This window comes from Ceratotherium simum, chromosome 34 (genome assembly GCF_057802395.1).
Source record: "Ceratotherium simum simum isolate JZ-2026a chromosome 34, ASM5780239v1, whole genome shotgun sequence".
NCBI classification, from domain to species: Eukaryota; Metazoa; Chordata; class Mammalia; order Perissodactyla; family Rhinocerotidae; genus Ceratotherium; species Ceratotherium simum.
Window position 1 is genome coordinate 20315913 of NC_141933.1, and position 16131 is coordinate 20332043.

The 16131-nt window shown below is 40.7% G+C and overlaps 1 protein-coding gene across 2 annotated transcripts in view; it reads left to right on the top strand.

The window, feature by feature from the left end:
- Positions 1-16131, top strand: part of FNBP4 (formin binding protein 4) — a 35325-nt gene that overhangs the window by 16325 nt on the left and 2869 nt on the right. The window contains exons 11-16 of one of the 2 annotated variants that reach the window (XM_004436963.3): positions 266-399; positions 1388-1575; positions 7197-7507; positions 7634-7778; positions 8188-8531; positions 15306-15463. In XM_004436963.3, the coding sequence (XP_004437020.1) occupies positions 266-399; positions 1388-1575; positions 7197-7507; positions 7634-7778; positions 8188-8531; positions 15306-15463 (1280 nt within the window). Of the gene's footprint in view, positions 1-265; positions 400-721; positions 825-1387; positions 1576-7196; positions 7508-7633; positions 7779-8187; positions 8532-15305; positions 15464-16131 lie in introns of those variants that run through there. The other variant, XR_015549733.1, reaches the window with a different exon arrangement.

A 16131-nucleotide genomic window follows, 5' to 3' on the forward strand; every position in this document is an offset into this window, starting at 1 on the left:
GAAAACAAAACTACTTCTACTCATTCTCACAGATATTGCAGAGTTGGCAGTGGAAAAATATACAGGGTCTAGTCTCACTTTTCAGAACTCTGCAGATCAGACAAGGTTTTTTGTGAAATTAAGATGGGATTTCTTTTCCTCTTTGGTCTACTCGCCTGCCAGAGTATAGCAATATAGTCATGGACCAGAAGACTTATGTCCCTTTTACCACTGCCTTCTGACATAAAAAATAGGTCTTTAACGTATTGCTGTTTGTTGATTCTAGACTCGGATTGCAGACTGGCGGGAAGGGGCTCTTAATGGAAACTACCTTAAACGTAAACTTCAGGATGCAGCAGAACAACTAAAACAGTATGAAATAAACGCCACTCCTAAAGGCTGGTCCTGCCACTGGGACAGGTACGCACTCTTCTCCCCTTTTCACCTTTCACCTTTGACATCTCAGACATGATTTGTGATCGCCACCACCTGACGACATGACAGCCTGTCTGGAGACTGAGAGCAGCTGCAGTTAGCGGTGCTGGGCAGGCCAGGCACCGCACGCACTTACAGAGCTTGGGCCAGCCACACGTTGGAGAAACAAAAAGCAATGTTTAAAGTGTTCCATGTAACGGATTTTTTCCCAAGATTGGACAAAGCTGGTTTTTACTCTCCAGAGTGTTGCACGGAGTAGGGCGGGCTTGGGGGTTAAGCGCATGCGAGAGCTCTGTGCGCTTTACAGGACCTCTGGAAGCAACTACTCCTGATTAACCTCGGTGAAGTTAAGGAAAGCTTCGTGGCTGAAGATGTGAATGAAGAACAAGATTACTATCTTCTGCCAGCAGGTCAGATGAAAACATTTCTTTTTATATTTGGCTTTTCTTGATTTTTTTTTTTTCGTTATTTGAAATCTTTGCTCTTTTATTTTTCAGCTCCCAGATCCTCTCCCTCTCTTTAGCTTTCACTGTGTTTGATATCAAGAGTATGAAATGTGAATTCCACGGTCCAAGAGGGGAAGAGTCACCTTTCGCAAACTTCGTTGTTCTCTTCTTTGGAAGGGAAATTAGTGTTCTAGGAGATTGAGTCCCTCCATTAATGAAACTTGAAAACCTGTTAAGCATTGGCAAAAAAAAAAAAAAAGATGTGAGAGGTGTTTTCTAAGTCATCTGTTGAAGTGAGAGGGCTCAGGGCTGTATTCACAGAGCTGCTGGCAGTGCAAATAGCTTTGAATTATCCTTGGTTCTCTATTCTCAATTGTCAAAGCTCTTTGTTGCCTTTGTGAATAGCAGTCCATTAAGAAGAGGTTCGTCCCTGTGAGAGCAGACTGCTGTCCTGGGACAGGACCAAATGGAAGTGTCTTTGTAGGAGAATGGGTCTTAAAACCTGTGTTTTCTTTCTTGTAATTTAGGGATCATAGACGATATTTCTATGTAAACGAACAGTCGGGCGAGTCTCAATGGGAGTTCCCAGATGGTGAAGAGGAGGAGGAAGAAAGCCAAGCACAAGAAAATAGAGATGAGACTCTTCCTAAACAGACCTTGAAAGACAAAGCTGGCACTGATTCAAATTCTACAGAGTCCTCCGAGAATTCCGCAGGTGGGACAGTTTACTCTGTACCAGTTGGAGAGAAATGATTTTAGAGGAAAAAGACTTGTATTGATTGATTTCATAAAATAAGAAAATAATCTAAATCATATTAACAAATTTCTAATTAAAAAATAGTGGCTTGACCTAAAAAAAAAAGAATGCAGGGGTTAATACTGAAGAAAACTAAGGCAGTGACTGGTTAGAAATCAGCATACTATTGATATCAGACTCTGCTAAAAAATGAAATGATGAGCCAATATATTTTGTTTAAAAAGATTGTCCTATAACTACTCTGTCCTACCACAGACAAAGCTGTGAATTTCCAGTATGTAACAGGAATGCTAATTAGTGCTAAGGAGCTAGATAGTTGAATTGTCAATATCTGTGTGGAATGATAATGTGAAATTTGTTCCACCTTTCTGTAGAACACTTAATCTTTGACATTGCAACCTCATTTTTCAACTCCACTAGTCTTATAAGAAGTATGGTTGTTACAAATCAAAATGATTTGAACAAATACTATGAAACTAGGACCATATTTGTTTCAGAGTTTGATCATTGCAAATTGCCAACAATATTCTAGTATACAACAAAGAAGATGGCTCAACCCATTTAAGGTACTCTTAGAGGTCTTTAGTTATGAAGGTTTTCATAGCTTTTCAGTTACTCTTGAGAATCTGATAGCTCTTCCGAAGAGCCATGGCTTGATTTCCACATTATGGAAGAAGATACATATTTTTCCCTCTAAGTCCATCTTTCTTGGATTGACAAAAATAAGTAAATATTGAAGCATACTCAAGACTATGATTTAACAACCTTTTGATCTAAAGAATTGGTGGCTGTTTGTTAAAATGATGGCATATGAAGCCAAGAGTTTATGGAGTGGTTTCTAAAGTAATAAACCTTTGAAGATAAAAAGACATAGAATTTCTTGGTAAGATAGGGAGTGAAGAGCTGAACCCTTTTGTCCTCTGCTTATGAAAAATGATGCTTTGTATTCTACTGGTTCCCTGATCCCAGTAGAAGAGTTCTGATAAGGTACCAAATGAAACTGGTCATGTACCAAGTGATTTTGTTAACTTCTTAAACAGCCTAGGAATCACTGTCAGATCACTCTAAATAAAAAGCCACATGGTGACTGCAGTGATAGTTTTAGAACTAGCAAAAGGGTGGTTTAATTCTACTTCATACTTCAGAGATATATTTTCTCAAGTTATAGGATACTTAACATTTTCAAGAAGAGATTCTCTTTTGATTCCTTTCCCCGTTCTATTGGTAGCAATGATGGAGATGTGTAATAAGTTGGTTTTATTGTTTGTTTGCTTTTTAGTAGTTAGTGAACTGAAGAGGCTTGATGGTTCTGGGTAGGTGATTCCACTCCTGACCTCTGTCTAATGTCCCTTTCTTGTATATTCCAAAGCTGAATATTCTAGAATTGCCAACTCTGAGTGTTCTGTGAACACCTTAGAGTTAAGTATTAAGTTATTTTCCCTCTTTGTTGAGTACACACACAGTTGGTACTGTCAGGTAAAGGGAAGACCTGAAGACATTCCTGTCTGCTTAAATAAAACTAGTTATGCTGTAGGAAAAAGCCACTGATAAATCAGCATATAGTCTTTTTTTTTTTTTTTTTTTTTAAAGATTTTATTTATTTATTTTTTTCCCCCCAAAGCCCCAGTAGATAGTTGTATGTCATAGCTGCACATCCTTCTAGTTGCTGTATGTGGGACTCGGCCTCAGGATGGACGGAGAAGTGGTGCCTCGGTGCGTGCCCGGGATCCGAACCCAGGCCACCAGCATCAGAGCACGAGCACTTAACCACCAAGCCACGGGGCCGGCCCTCAGCATATAGTCTTAAGCCTCTTTATCAAGAGCCATTAAAGCCACACAATAAACTTGATCTAAATAAAATCCAAATCTTATACTAAGGTCTTTGGGATTCAAGAGCAATACTGATCACTATTTGAAGCCTATAAAGTTTATATAATATATGCTCTTCATCAGCCCAGCAGTGGTTAATTTTGTGTGAGGAAGATCAGCCCTGAGCTAACATCCATGCCAATCCTCCTGTTTTTGCTGAGGAAGACTGGCCCTGGGCTAACATCCGTGCCCATCTTCCTCCACTTTATAGGGAGATGCTGTAGGGGAATGCTGCCACAGCTTGGCTTCACAAGCTGTGCGTCAGTGCATGTCTAGCATGTGAACCCCGGGCCGCCAGCAGCGGAGCACGCACACTTAACTACTATGCCACTGGGCCGGTCCCAAAAGCTTTTTTTTTTTTTTTTTTTAAAGATTTTATTTATTTATTTTTTCCCCCCAAAGCCCCAGTAGATAGTTGTATGTCATAGCTGCACATCTTTCTAGTTGCTGTATGTGGTATGCGGCCTCAGCATGGCTGGAGAAGCGGTGCATCGGTGCGTGCCCAGGATCCGAACCTGGGCCGCCAGCAGCGGAGTGCGTGCACTTAACCGCTAAGCCACGGGGCTGGCCCAAAAGCATTTTTTAAAGAAGAAAAACTACTGTACTGTAAGGAGCAAGGAAGTTTCAAAGTTCTGTTCATTTTCAATCCTTGTTCATTGTTTGAATTTAACGTCATGTCTCTAAAGACAAGTGATGTTTCAGGATATATCCAATATGTCTGTCTTTCTGGGCTTTTCTCACTTAGGTTCAATTTGGCTGCTTTTCAATAAAGTCTCTATGGAACTATTATTTATATAATAACTTCTTGCTTTAAATTGCTAAACTGGCCACTTGGCTTAAAATACTAAGCAAAACTTTTCTCTTGGGGGAGTATAGGAAAACAAAAAAAGGAAGCCTGCCTATAAGTTGAAATAAAGATTCATAGAAAAAAAAAATATGTTCTTCAAGAATTCAAAATTTTTATCTCCACACTATTCTGTCTTTAAGCTTGTGGTTTTTTAATCTATTAGCTCATAAAAAAAGCTACGTATACCATTTTAATCTCTCCTTGGACTTCAGACAAATATTCTCTTAAATGGTAAAATATACCAACTGGGTTAAATTTGGAAACAAAGAGAAGCGTCATGTGAGATGACATCCATGGATATTCAAACTAGAATTTCTTGAAATTCTTTGTATTTAAGCCAAAGGAGATAATTATCAATCTTGAGACATGGCTTTCGTGTTTTGAGTAAGCTTAGTTATGGATTCAAATGTTAACTCTAAAAGTGCTCCTTGTAGGGCCGGCCCCGTGGCTTGGTGGTTAAGTGCGCGCGCTCCGATGCTGGTGGCCCAGGTTTGGATCCCAGGTGCGCACCGAGGCACCACTTCTCCGTCCATCCTGAGGCCGAGTCCCACATACAGCAACTAGAAGGATGTGCAGCTATGACATACAACTATCTACTGGGGCTTTGGAGGGAAAAAATAAATAAATAAAATCTTTAAAAGTGCTCCTTGTTAGTTGCTAAATTTATCGAGTCTAGTTTATCTTCTATTACACAAAGTTTAATTCTGATTAGCTTTGCTGGAGGTGTTATAAACCACGTTATTAACCTTGAACCTGCTGTGTTTCCTTGAGTTGCTCCACATAGCTGCGTAAAACCGTCATAATGTATCGGTATTGCGTTATGCTACTAGGGGAGAAATATACCAAAATACAAAATCTGACATATTTATTTACCTACCATATGTTGTGGTTGGTTTAGTAGAAGGAATTTCAGTAAGTTATTCATCTTCGTTGTTTATTGCCTTAGTCCTGAAGTCATGTTGAGTGTAATATTATGTAACGTAACAGACTGCCTGGCCATACCAAGACTTTGTCTAAAAGTTAGTGTATAAGTTCATATTAGGGCTGGCCCTGTGGCTTAGCGGTTAAGTGTGCGCGCTCCGCTGCTGGCGGCCCGGGTTCGGATCCCAGGCGCGCACCAACGCACCGCTTCTCTGGCCATGCTGAGGCCGCGTCCCACATACAGCAACTAGAAAGATGTGCAGCTATGCCATACAACTATCTACTGGGGCTTTGGGGGAAAAAATAAAATAAAATAAATAAATAAAATTATAAAAAAAAATTTCATATTAGATGTGACCAAATACAAAAGTTATTAGATATTTGAAGTCTTTTGGCTGGAAAACTGACTTCCTGTTTTCTGGGGAAGTTTTTCTCAGTGCCCTTCTCAGAATAATTACAGTAGCCAGGTGAATCATGTTCTTCACATCTTTTACATAATGTATTATTTATTTATTCCATAAAAAATTAAAGCTATTCTAAAAGCCAGATGGTTCGTGGTCGCTTTGGTTCTACCTTTTTGAGTGCCGGTGTGGTGTAATTTGAGCAAAGTAAGTTCAAAGAAAGGCCTCATCCTTGTTCTAGAGCCTTTTGTAATAGAGCCCTTATTTAATCCACTGCTTTGGACCATGAATTTTAACAGGTGACTGCATCTGGATCTCTACTCCATGAGAAGTGAGATTTATTTGACTGAGATTTCTAAAGCTCTTGAACTCCTGATATTTCACTGGACATCTTGGTAAAATAGCACTAGATAGGAGTCAGACCTGGCCACTAAGTGCTGTATGATCTTGGGCAAGTCATTTCCCTCCTGGGTTTCATTACCTTTAAGATGAGAGGGTTGAACTAGATGATTTCTCATGTCTCTTCTACTCCTAAATTCTATGATTTTTAGGGAGAAAATCCCCTTCAACATTCCTGGGATATATATCTAATAGTCCCATATATTGTGAAACTTCCCTATTGACGATAAAGAGGGATGGGGAAGGCTACAAGTAAGTATATTCTCCTATTTTATCTAATCTTTAAAGCTTTTCTTAGGAGAGAAAGGATGGTAATTAACTGTGGCTTAAATTTGAGGAAGGCTGATCCTGCAGCTTTTCAGCTATAGTTTCTTAGCTCAGACTTCAACCGCAATTTCAAATCCTCTGTATTTTCAAACATCTCTTTTATATGTACCTGAGTTATCATTTACGTTGAAGACTTATTCTCCTAAATTTCCATTTTCTCATCACAAATAATAAATTACTCTCCCTGATATGTGTTGCTGTGATTTAGCAAATGAATATAATTCACACAAAGGTGTGAAGGAATGACAGGGTTCACAAAGCACCTTGCAAATGGATTATTTAAACTTAGTAACCCAAATTAATTAAAACAGGATTTGTGTGAGTGTTTTCAGTGGGTGCTTCTCTGGTCATCCTCAGTTATTTACCTACCTCACTAAAAAATAAAATACGTGGAATCAGTATCACAAGTGCACATTATTCACTCACCTCTTCACTTTTGAAATAAAAAAGACCCCAGGGTATTGCCTTCTAGTTGTGTATGTTGAAACCGTGAATGTTTGAAATAAAAAACTTCAGGTTCAGATGACCAAATGTTTTATTGAGTTGATGTGATGTGCTTCATTTACTCAGCTGTCAATCTGGACCCAAAGAACAAGACTAGTGTAGCATGGCTGGGGCCAGTGCTGGCTGTGAGGTTCATAAACGTGTCTCTCCATGGACGTCATTTTTGAACTGAGCTTCCTATTTTAGTGACATCAGTGTGAATCAATGCCTGTGGGTCAGATTTTGTCTCACCTATCAATTGAACGTTTCTGTGAATATACGCCATGGAGTTTTTGTCTTGCTTTTTCCCTGACTCCTATTTGTTTTCGTAGGTTCTCTTTGTAAAGAGTCCTTTTCTGGCCAAGTTTCTTCTTCATCACTCATGCCACTTACTCCATTCTGGACCCTCCTTCAGTCAAATGTGCCTGTGCTTCAACCTCCGTTACCTTTGGAAATGCCACCCCCCCCACCTCCACCCCCAGAATCTCCTCCTCCTCCTCCCCCTCCCCCTCCTCCTGTAGAAGATGGTGAGATTCAGGAGGTAGAGATGGAGGATGAGGGAAGTGAGGAGCCACCTGCCCCAGGAACAGAGGAGGATACTCCATTGAAACCTTCCACACAAGCCACGGTTGTAACTAGCCAGGTGAGAAATGCCATTTGGCATTCTGAAGAGTTTTGGGGACTGGGGTATGATTGACACCCTGTTTTATTGTAGAAGAGGATGTTTAACCAGGGCCTTTAGCCACTGACTAGAATCTCTGTGTTTCAGAGTTCAGGTGATGCTCCTGTCTCTACTTCTCCTTCCACTAAAGCAATAAAGAGAAAAGCTACAGAAATTAGTACTGCAGTAGTTCAGAGATCAGCTACCATTGGTAGTTCTCCAGTCCTCTACAGCCAGTCAGCTATAGCTGCAGGTAAGCATTGTGATTAAAATGTGTTTTCCTCAAGGTATTATATCTTTGTTTCCAGAATTAGGTGTCATAAATTGAAGAAATGTTAAGGCTTTTCATTGCAAAGAGTATTTATTTGCGTTTCTTTCAGTCTCTAAAAACCACTGTTAACAGTTCGGCATGTGTCCTTCCAGGTTGTTTTCTGTGCATTTATATAACATCAGTGATTTTGATATTTCAGTACCTTAATGCTAAAGTATTCAGAAATTAATATTTTGCTAACAGAAAATTTGGCTGTATTCTTTTTAGGAAAAGGTGTATTGGAATCATTTTGTAGGTGATCTAAGTCTCAGTTTCCTTTTCCTTCTTTTCCTTGTTTTTGGCTTTGTCACAATGTCCTTTTTATAGTTTCATTTTGTGTCTTCTGTGTTAGGTCACCAGGCGACAGGGATTGGACATCAGTCTGCAGGGATTGGACACCAGGCAATATCAGTTAGCCATCCAGCAACAGGAATGGGTCATCAGGCCAGAGGAATGAACCTACAGTCAAATTACCTCGGACTGGCTTCAGCTCCTGCAATTATGAGTTATGCTGAATGTTCTGTCCCAATGGCAGTGACTGCTCCCACACTGCAGCCGGTCCAGGCCCGAGGTGCTGTGCCTACCAGTGCCATTATAGAACCACCACCACCTCCTCCTCCTCCTCCTCCACCTCCACCACCACCAGCTCCCAAAGTGCCACCCCCTGAGAAGTCGAAAAAAGGAAAGAAAGATAAGGTACAGTAAATCTCTCTCTTTAAATTTTTATTGAAAAAAATTTTTATTATCAAGGTGATATTCATATAAAATTAATCATTTTAAAGTATACAGTTCATTAGCATTTAGTACATTCACAGTGTTGTGCAACCACCACCTCTCTCTAGTTATATAACATTTTCATGACCCCAAAAGAAAACCCTGTACCCATTGGGCAATCACTCCCCATCACCCTCTTCCCCTAACCTCTGAGAACCACCCATCTGCTTTACCTATTCTGGAATCATGTGTACATGAACTTTGGTGTCTGGCTTCCTTCACTTAGCACAATGATTTTGAGGTTCATCCATGTTGTAGCATGTATCAGTACTTCATTCCTTTTTATTGCTGAATAATATTCCATTGTGTGTATATACTGCAACAATTTGTTTATCTGTTCATCCATTGATGGACATTTGGATCCTTTTATACTTTTTGGCTATTATGAATAGCACAACTGCTCATATGCGTATTGAGTACTTGTTTTCATTTCTTTTGGGTATATATTTAGGAGTGGAATTGCTGGGTCATAGGGTAATTCTTTGTTTAACTTTTTGAGGAACTGCCAGGCTTTTTCCATAGCGGCTGAACCATTTTATTTATTTATGTATGTATGTATGTATGTATGTATGTATGAGGAAGATCTGCCCTGAGCTGACATCTGCCAATCCTGCTCTTTTTGCTGAGGAAGACTGGCCCTGGGCCAACATCTGTGCTTATCTTCCTCTACTTCACATGGGATGCCGCCACAGCACAGCCCAACAAGCGGTGCGTTGGTGCGTGCCCGGGATCCACACCCAGGCCACCAGCAGCGGAGCGCACACACTTACCTGCCATGCCACGGGGCCGGCCCCTTTCTTTGACCACTTTAAATATCATCCCACTGCCTTATGGCCTGCAAGGTTTCTGCCAGAAATCCTGATAATCTTATTGAGGATCCCTTGTATATGACAAGTCACTTGTCTTTTCCTGGTTTCAAGAATCTCTCTTTGGTTTTTGACTGTTTGATTGTGTGTCTTAGTGTGGTCTTATTTGGTTTTATCCTGCTTGGAGTTTATTAGGCTCCTTGAATATGTATATCCATGTCTTTCCTAAAATTTGGGAAGTTTTTGGCATTTATTTCTTCAAATAAGGTCTCTGCTCCTTTCTCTCTCTCCTCCTGGGATTCCCGTAAAACATGTATTGGTCCACTTGAGTGTGTCCTATAAGTCACTTAGACTCTGTTTACTTTGCTGCTTTTTCTTTTTGCTCCTCAGACTCAATAATTTCAAATGACCTATCATCAATTTGCTGATCCTTTCTTCTGCCTATTGGAGTCTGCTGTTGAACTAATGAATTTTTCAATTCAGTTGATGTGTCTTTCAACTCCGGAATTTCTTTCTTTTTTTAATGAGGGTGTAATGGTTTATAGATATGGATCTTTTTTTTTTTTTTTTAATAATTTTATTTATTTATTTATTTTTTCCCCCAAAGCCCCAGTACATAGTTGTATGTCATAGCTGCACATCCTTCTGGTTGCTGTATGTGGGACGTGGCCTCAGCATGGCTGGAGAAGTGGTGCGTCGGTGCACGCCTGGGATCTGAACCCCAGGCCGCCAGCAGCAGAGCACGCGCACTTAACCGCTAAGCCACGGGGCCGGCCCTAGATATGGATCTTTATTTAATTTTTTTTTTGTGAGGAAGATCAGACCTGAGCTAACATCCGTGCTAATCCTCCTCTTTTTGCTGAGGAAGACTGGCCCTGAGCTAACACCTATTGCCAATCCTCCTCCTTTTTTTCCCCAAAGCCCCAGTAGATAGTTGTATGTCGTGGTTGCACATCCTTCTAGTTGCTGTATGTGGGACGCGGCCTCAGCATGGCTGGAGAAGCAGTGCTTCGGTGTGCGCCTGGGATCCGAACCCGGGCCGCCAGTAGCGGAGCACATGCACTTAACCGCTAAGCCACGGGGCCAGCCGCTCAGCTCCAGAATTTCTGTTTGGTTCTTTTTTATAATATCTATCTCTGTTGACAGTCTCATAGTCTCATTTTGTTTATATATCATTTTCCTTATTTAGTTCTTTACTTGTGTTTTCCTTTAGCTCTTTGAGCACATTTAAGGCAATTGTTTTAAAGTCTTTGTCTAGTAAGTCTGAAACGTGTGTCTTTATGGTTGGTTTCTGAAGATTTATTTTGATCCTTTGAATGGGCATATTTCCCAGTTTCTTTGTATGTTTTGTGATCTTTCGTTGAAATTCAGGCATTTGACAAAACAGCCACCTCTTCTAGTCTTTGCACATTGGCTCTCTATGGAGGAAGATCTTCACTAATAAGCCCAGCATGAAGGCTCAAGATCTTTTCAGGCTTTTTCTGGGCATTTGTGTTCCCTGTACTTGTGCTTGTTATTTTTTCCCATTCTCCTGTATACATTTAATTTTAATTTCCCTAAGAGTCTCACACCTGCTTCTTCTAGGAGCCTTAGATGTTCTTTTGTATTCCTCTGTGCCCCCCCCCCCGTGTCCACATGACTGCAGTCCCCCTGTGGTTGTCACATGCGTCCACACCTGCCACTGCCTTTCATGGCTTCCAACCTGAGATCCAAAATACATTGCCATTCCCACCTGAGCTCAAAGTCAAGCAATACAGAAACCAGTCCCTCAGGCAGCCACAGACAGGCTAGAACATTTTGTACATTCCACTCTTTTCCTTCCATTCTGAGGGAGGGGACTGAGAATTGGGCCACTTCATCCCAACCACACCGGGGAGGGGTGTGGTACAAGAGCAAGCAGACAGCCGCGAAATTTCTTGCTGTTTTGAGTGTGGCTTTTTCTCGATTGGGAGTTCTCTGGGTAGTTGCTGTAAGGGAGGAAGAGAATTCCTCTCCCCACTCTAGGTCCTTCTGGCTGGGCTATGAATTAAATTGACACGAGACAGAATATCTACAGGAGAAAATCAAACATAGCTTTATAACATGTATACATGGGAGAAACCCAGGAAAGCAGAGTAACTCACCAAAATGGTCAAGCTGCCAGCTTAAATATCATCTTCAGCCAAAGACAAAGGAGGATGTTGGGGGTAGTGGTTTCCGACTTCAAGGGGGAGAAAAAAGGAAAGCAGTTTACATGGAGATGGAAATGTAAATAGGCCAACTACAGACAATGTGATGTGAGAGACATGTTTTACATTACATTACATTATGTTATTAGCTGTTTCCTAGAATAGGCCCTTCTATTTTAAATTCTTTTAGGCAGTTGCGGGGGAGGTCAAAGTTTCTTTCAGAGTCTTTTGTTCTTAAAAATAATCAAGCCAAAGAGACACATTTTGGGATGGCCAATTCTGATCCCCCACACTGCAGATCTTTGACTGGCTTCCAGAGTTCCCGCAAAGCCATTTTAGTCAGTTTGTGTTTGTTTACACAACGTTTCCTTGGAGGAACAAGGGCTTGGAGCTTCACAGTCCGCCATCTTTCTGACATTACCCTCATAGGCACTTTTGAATACCCTAATTACCCAAAGAAACTTTTTCATCAGCTTTTCCTCCCACTGTTGGCATTCTACCTTAACTAGAATCTTTGGCCCCAGAGGTCAGCAGGGCAAATTCATTTGCCTTAGAATGGTCCAAGGAACCTTCCTGAATGAGTTTTGACTTCACACAAAATAGACAAGATATTTCTGGATTAGACCACTTGTCCAAGTTGGTATCATGGTTCCATAAATTATCTGAAAAAGAAGTAAATGTTATAAAAATCAAGAATGACAATTAGGACAATGTTTTGAATGGACTGTTGTGAGTCTGCTTACCATAGCATGTACAGTTCTCCTGAGCCAGCCTCCTCTTTACAACCTCCATGTCTTTACTTTATCCACCAGTCCCCCTACTGTTCATTCTTTACAAACGTTAGAGCAGCCAATGCTCAGGAATCATTTCTTTTATAAAGACATCCTTGGCACTCTTCCTCCAGTCCTCCAAGAGAGGTAATTACTTCCTCCTCTGTTCATTCAACAAGTAACTTTTTAGCCAATCATGCTTTTAAGGTCTTAGAAGTAATAGTTTTAAAAATGAAGAATTCTAAGTTAATAATCATTTTTATATAACTGATATCTGAAAACAGACAGTGACCGATCTCTTTGTTGTTAACAGGCCTTTTTTTTTTTTTTTTTTTTTTTTTTACAGTTTTATTTATTCCTCCTCCTTTTTTTGTTTTTTCCCCAAAGCCCCACTAGATAGTTCTGTGTCATAGTTGCACATCCTTCTAGTTGCTGTATGTGGGACGCGGCCTCAGCATGGCCGGAGAAGCGGTGCGTGAGTGCGTGCCCGGGATCTGAACCCGGGCCACCAGGTTAAGTGCCTGCGCACTTAACCGCTAAGCCACAGGGCCGGCCCTAGGCCATGTTTAAAGAATATAAAATACATACTTAATTCCTCTAATGTTCAAGAATATTTTGGAGACCAATATATATTTTCAATCTTTGTGCTGAAAGTTTTGTGTGCAGCTTACTAGAAAATAAACTAGAAAAAAGGTGTTTTAGCCATTTAATCACTATTCCTTTGTTCCCCTAAAATGTGCTCAAATGTCCAGTGCAACTCTATATCCATGGTTTCCAATGTGATAGACAATATATAACTTCTAAAACATAGCTTATTTTCCCATGACAAATAGGAATCAAATATGCTAAAAATTCACGAAACCCTATAGAAGTTAAAGTGAAACAGTAGTGATGCTACCTAGATCTTGTGGTTTTTTATTTATTTATTTTTTTCCCCCAAAGCCCCAGTAGATAGTTGTATGTCATAGCTGCACATCCTTCTAGTTGCTGTATGTGGGATACGACCTCAGCATGGCCAGAGAAGCGGTGCGTCGGTGCACGCCCGGGATCTGAACCCCAGGCCGCCAGTAGCGGAGCGCATGCACTTAACCACTAAGCCACGGGGCTGGCCCAATCTTGTGGTTTTTAATCATGTTCACAGATGTTCAGTGAGAGGTTATACCCCAGTGAGCCCTCTATGCACACGAGATCATTATTAATCCGTGTTGTTACTCAATTGGTTCCATGCTAACCCAAAATGGGCTATGCTGGAGCTTGGTGGAAGGGTGTGTATGCAGTGGGTCAGGTTGTACTGCAGGTAAAATGACAGAAGGGAATGTGGGAAGTGTGTGGAGCTGAAGGTCTAAGCACAGTAGATGGGCGTTGACTTCCTTGGAAAGTTAAGGACTGTCAATGACAGTCAAAATAGGTTATCAAGCAGGAAGCCAAGTAATAAAAAAAAGACTGGAAATATCAAGCTGATTTTCTCATGTCTTTGGGAACTTAATCAAGAATCGTGTTTGTCTGAAGTGCTGGCAGGAGAAAGAGCGTGGGCCCCACACGCAGTCCTCACTCAAGCACAGCACTCAGTCACAGCAGCCACTGGAGTGCCTGCCTGCTTGTCGTGCTTACAGTGAAACCTGGTCACGTCTTTGAGCTCACAGCTCTGCTCCTCTTCAAAAACATAGGGATAAAAATTGATTTTATCAGCGTCTAATACAGCAGCTCTCTGATTTCACATAACTAAGCACAGATGTCAGCAGGCGTATTTTGAACGCCTACTGTTTGTCAGGCATTATCCCTAGGAGGTTGGGATTTAGGAGTAAATCAAACAAACCAAATCTCTGCTTTTGTAGAACTTCCCTTCTGGCGGGCTCCGGGAGAGGGGGACAGGGTTGGGGGGACAGATAAGCAAATAAATATATGTTCGGTGTTTTAAAATGCAGTGAAAAAAATAAGCAAATAAATATATATTCAGTGTTTTAAAATGCAGTGAAAAAAAATAAGCAGTGTAAGAGGACAGAAAGTGGTCTTTGGGAGGTCGTGCTCTTTGCTAGAGTGCCATTGATCACAAACGTGAAAATAGGGGCCAGCCCGGTGCTGTAATGGTTAAGTTCACATGTTCTGCTTCGGCGGCCCGGGGTTCGCTGGTTCAGATCCTGGGCGCGGACCTGCTTGTCGCTCATCAAGCCATGCCGAGGTGGTGTCCCATATAATAGAACTATAACTCTACAACTATGACACACATCTATGTACTGGGGCTTTGGGGAGAAGAAAGAGGAGGATTGACAACAGATGTTAGCACAGGGCCAATCTCCTTAAAAAAAAAAGAAACCTGAAAACAGTGATAGAGCAAGCCATGTTGGGTATATAGTGCTACTTTTGCAAGCACCACAAGTATTTATTACAAAAGTACATGTTTTTAGACAATTTAGAAAATGAAGGTAAGCTAAAAGAAGAAAAATAAAATTTTTTATATGTTTTCTTAGAACTAATCTCATCATTAATATTTTGCTGCATCTCCTTGCCTGTTTCATATTCAATAGTTGCCATTCACTTTCTGGCTTTCTCCAGAAAAGCTGGTCATTTGGTTCTCAGCTCTGTTTTTTCACTTGATTTGAACACTGCATCTATTTAAAATTTGTAATGGGAACACTGTAATTCTGAGGAGATGAGATAACTGCAACAGTTTTGAATTCCGTAGAATAAAGAGGCTAAAGGAAATTTTTCTGACCTGATTTCATAACATAACCATATTTACAGTTTTTAGATTTTTAACCAAGAGTTAGGTTTATAGTTGGCAGAAATTTCTGGCAAGAACTTAGAATGGCATTTATTTTCTGTATTTCACTTCTTTTGATTTTAAAGTCTGCTTATTCCTTAGAACTAGGGAAAGATCTTGATCTCATGTGGAGGGACTCATTTCCTTATTTTATGTATTATGTTCCTTCTGACCTTTAACCTTTGTTATAGGCAAAGAAGAGTAAAACCAAAATGCCATCCCTGGTAAAGAAGTGGCAGAGTATCCAGCGTGAGTTAGATGAAGAGGAGAACTCTAGTTCCAGTGAAGAGGACCGGGAATCAACTGCACAGAAGCGAATTGAAGAGTGGAAACAGCAGCAGCTGGTCAGGTAAAGAAAAGAGACGCCAGATAGGGTGGGTTGTGGTGGTTGTAGTTGTTGTTTTTAGAACAGTCCTATTCTTCAAAACACAGCCCTTAATTTTTGGTATTCTTTATAAACTTATCTAAAACCATTTAATTCATAGAATTATTTCCCTATATTCATATATATTTCCCTATAAAAATTATGGTCTAGCCTTTTTCTTTTTTCTTTCTTTTTTTTGTGAGGAAGATCAGCCCTGAGCTAACATCCATGCCAATCCTCCTCTTTTTGCTGAGGAAGACCGGCCCTGAGCTAACATCCGTGCCCATCTTCCTCCACTTTATGTGGGACGCCACCACAGCATGGCCTGACAAGTGGTGCTTCGGTGCGCACCCAGGATCCGAACCCAAGCTGCCAGCAGCAGAGCGCGCACTTAACCACTTCGCCACGGGCCTGGCCCAAGTCTAGCCTTTTTCAAAATCAGAAATATCAGAGCTATAATACCTTCTCCCACTGAGTGTTCATCTTAGGCAAAGGAGTATCTTAACCCTCAGCATACCAGGAAATAGTCATCTCCATTTACCATCTAGATCCAATAGACCCTTTTATATATATTTTTTTTAACTTATTTTACAAATAATTTACAGTAGTAAAGATAAAGGGAAGGGGAGAAAGCTTCATTAGAATTTTAACAA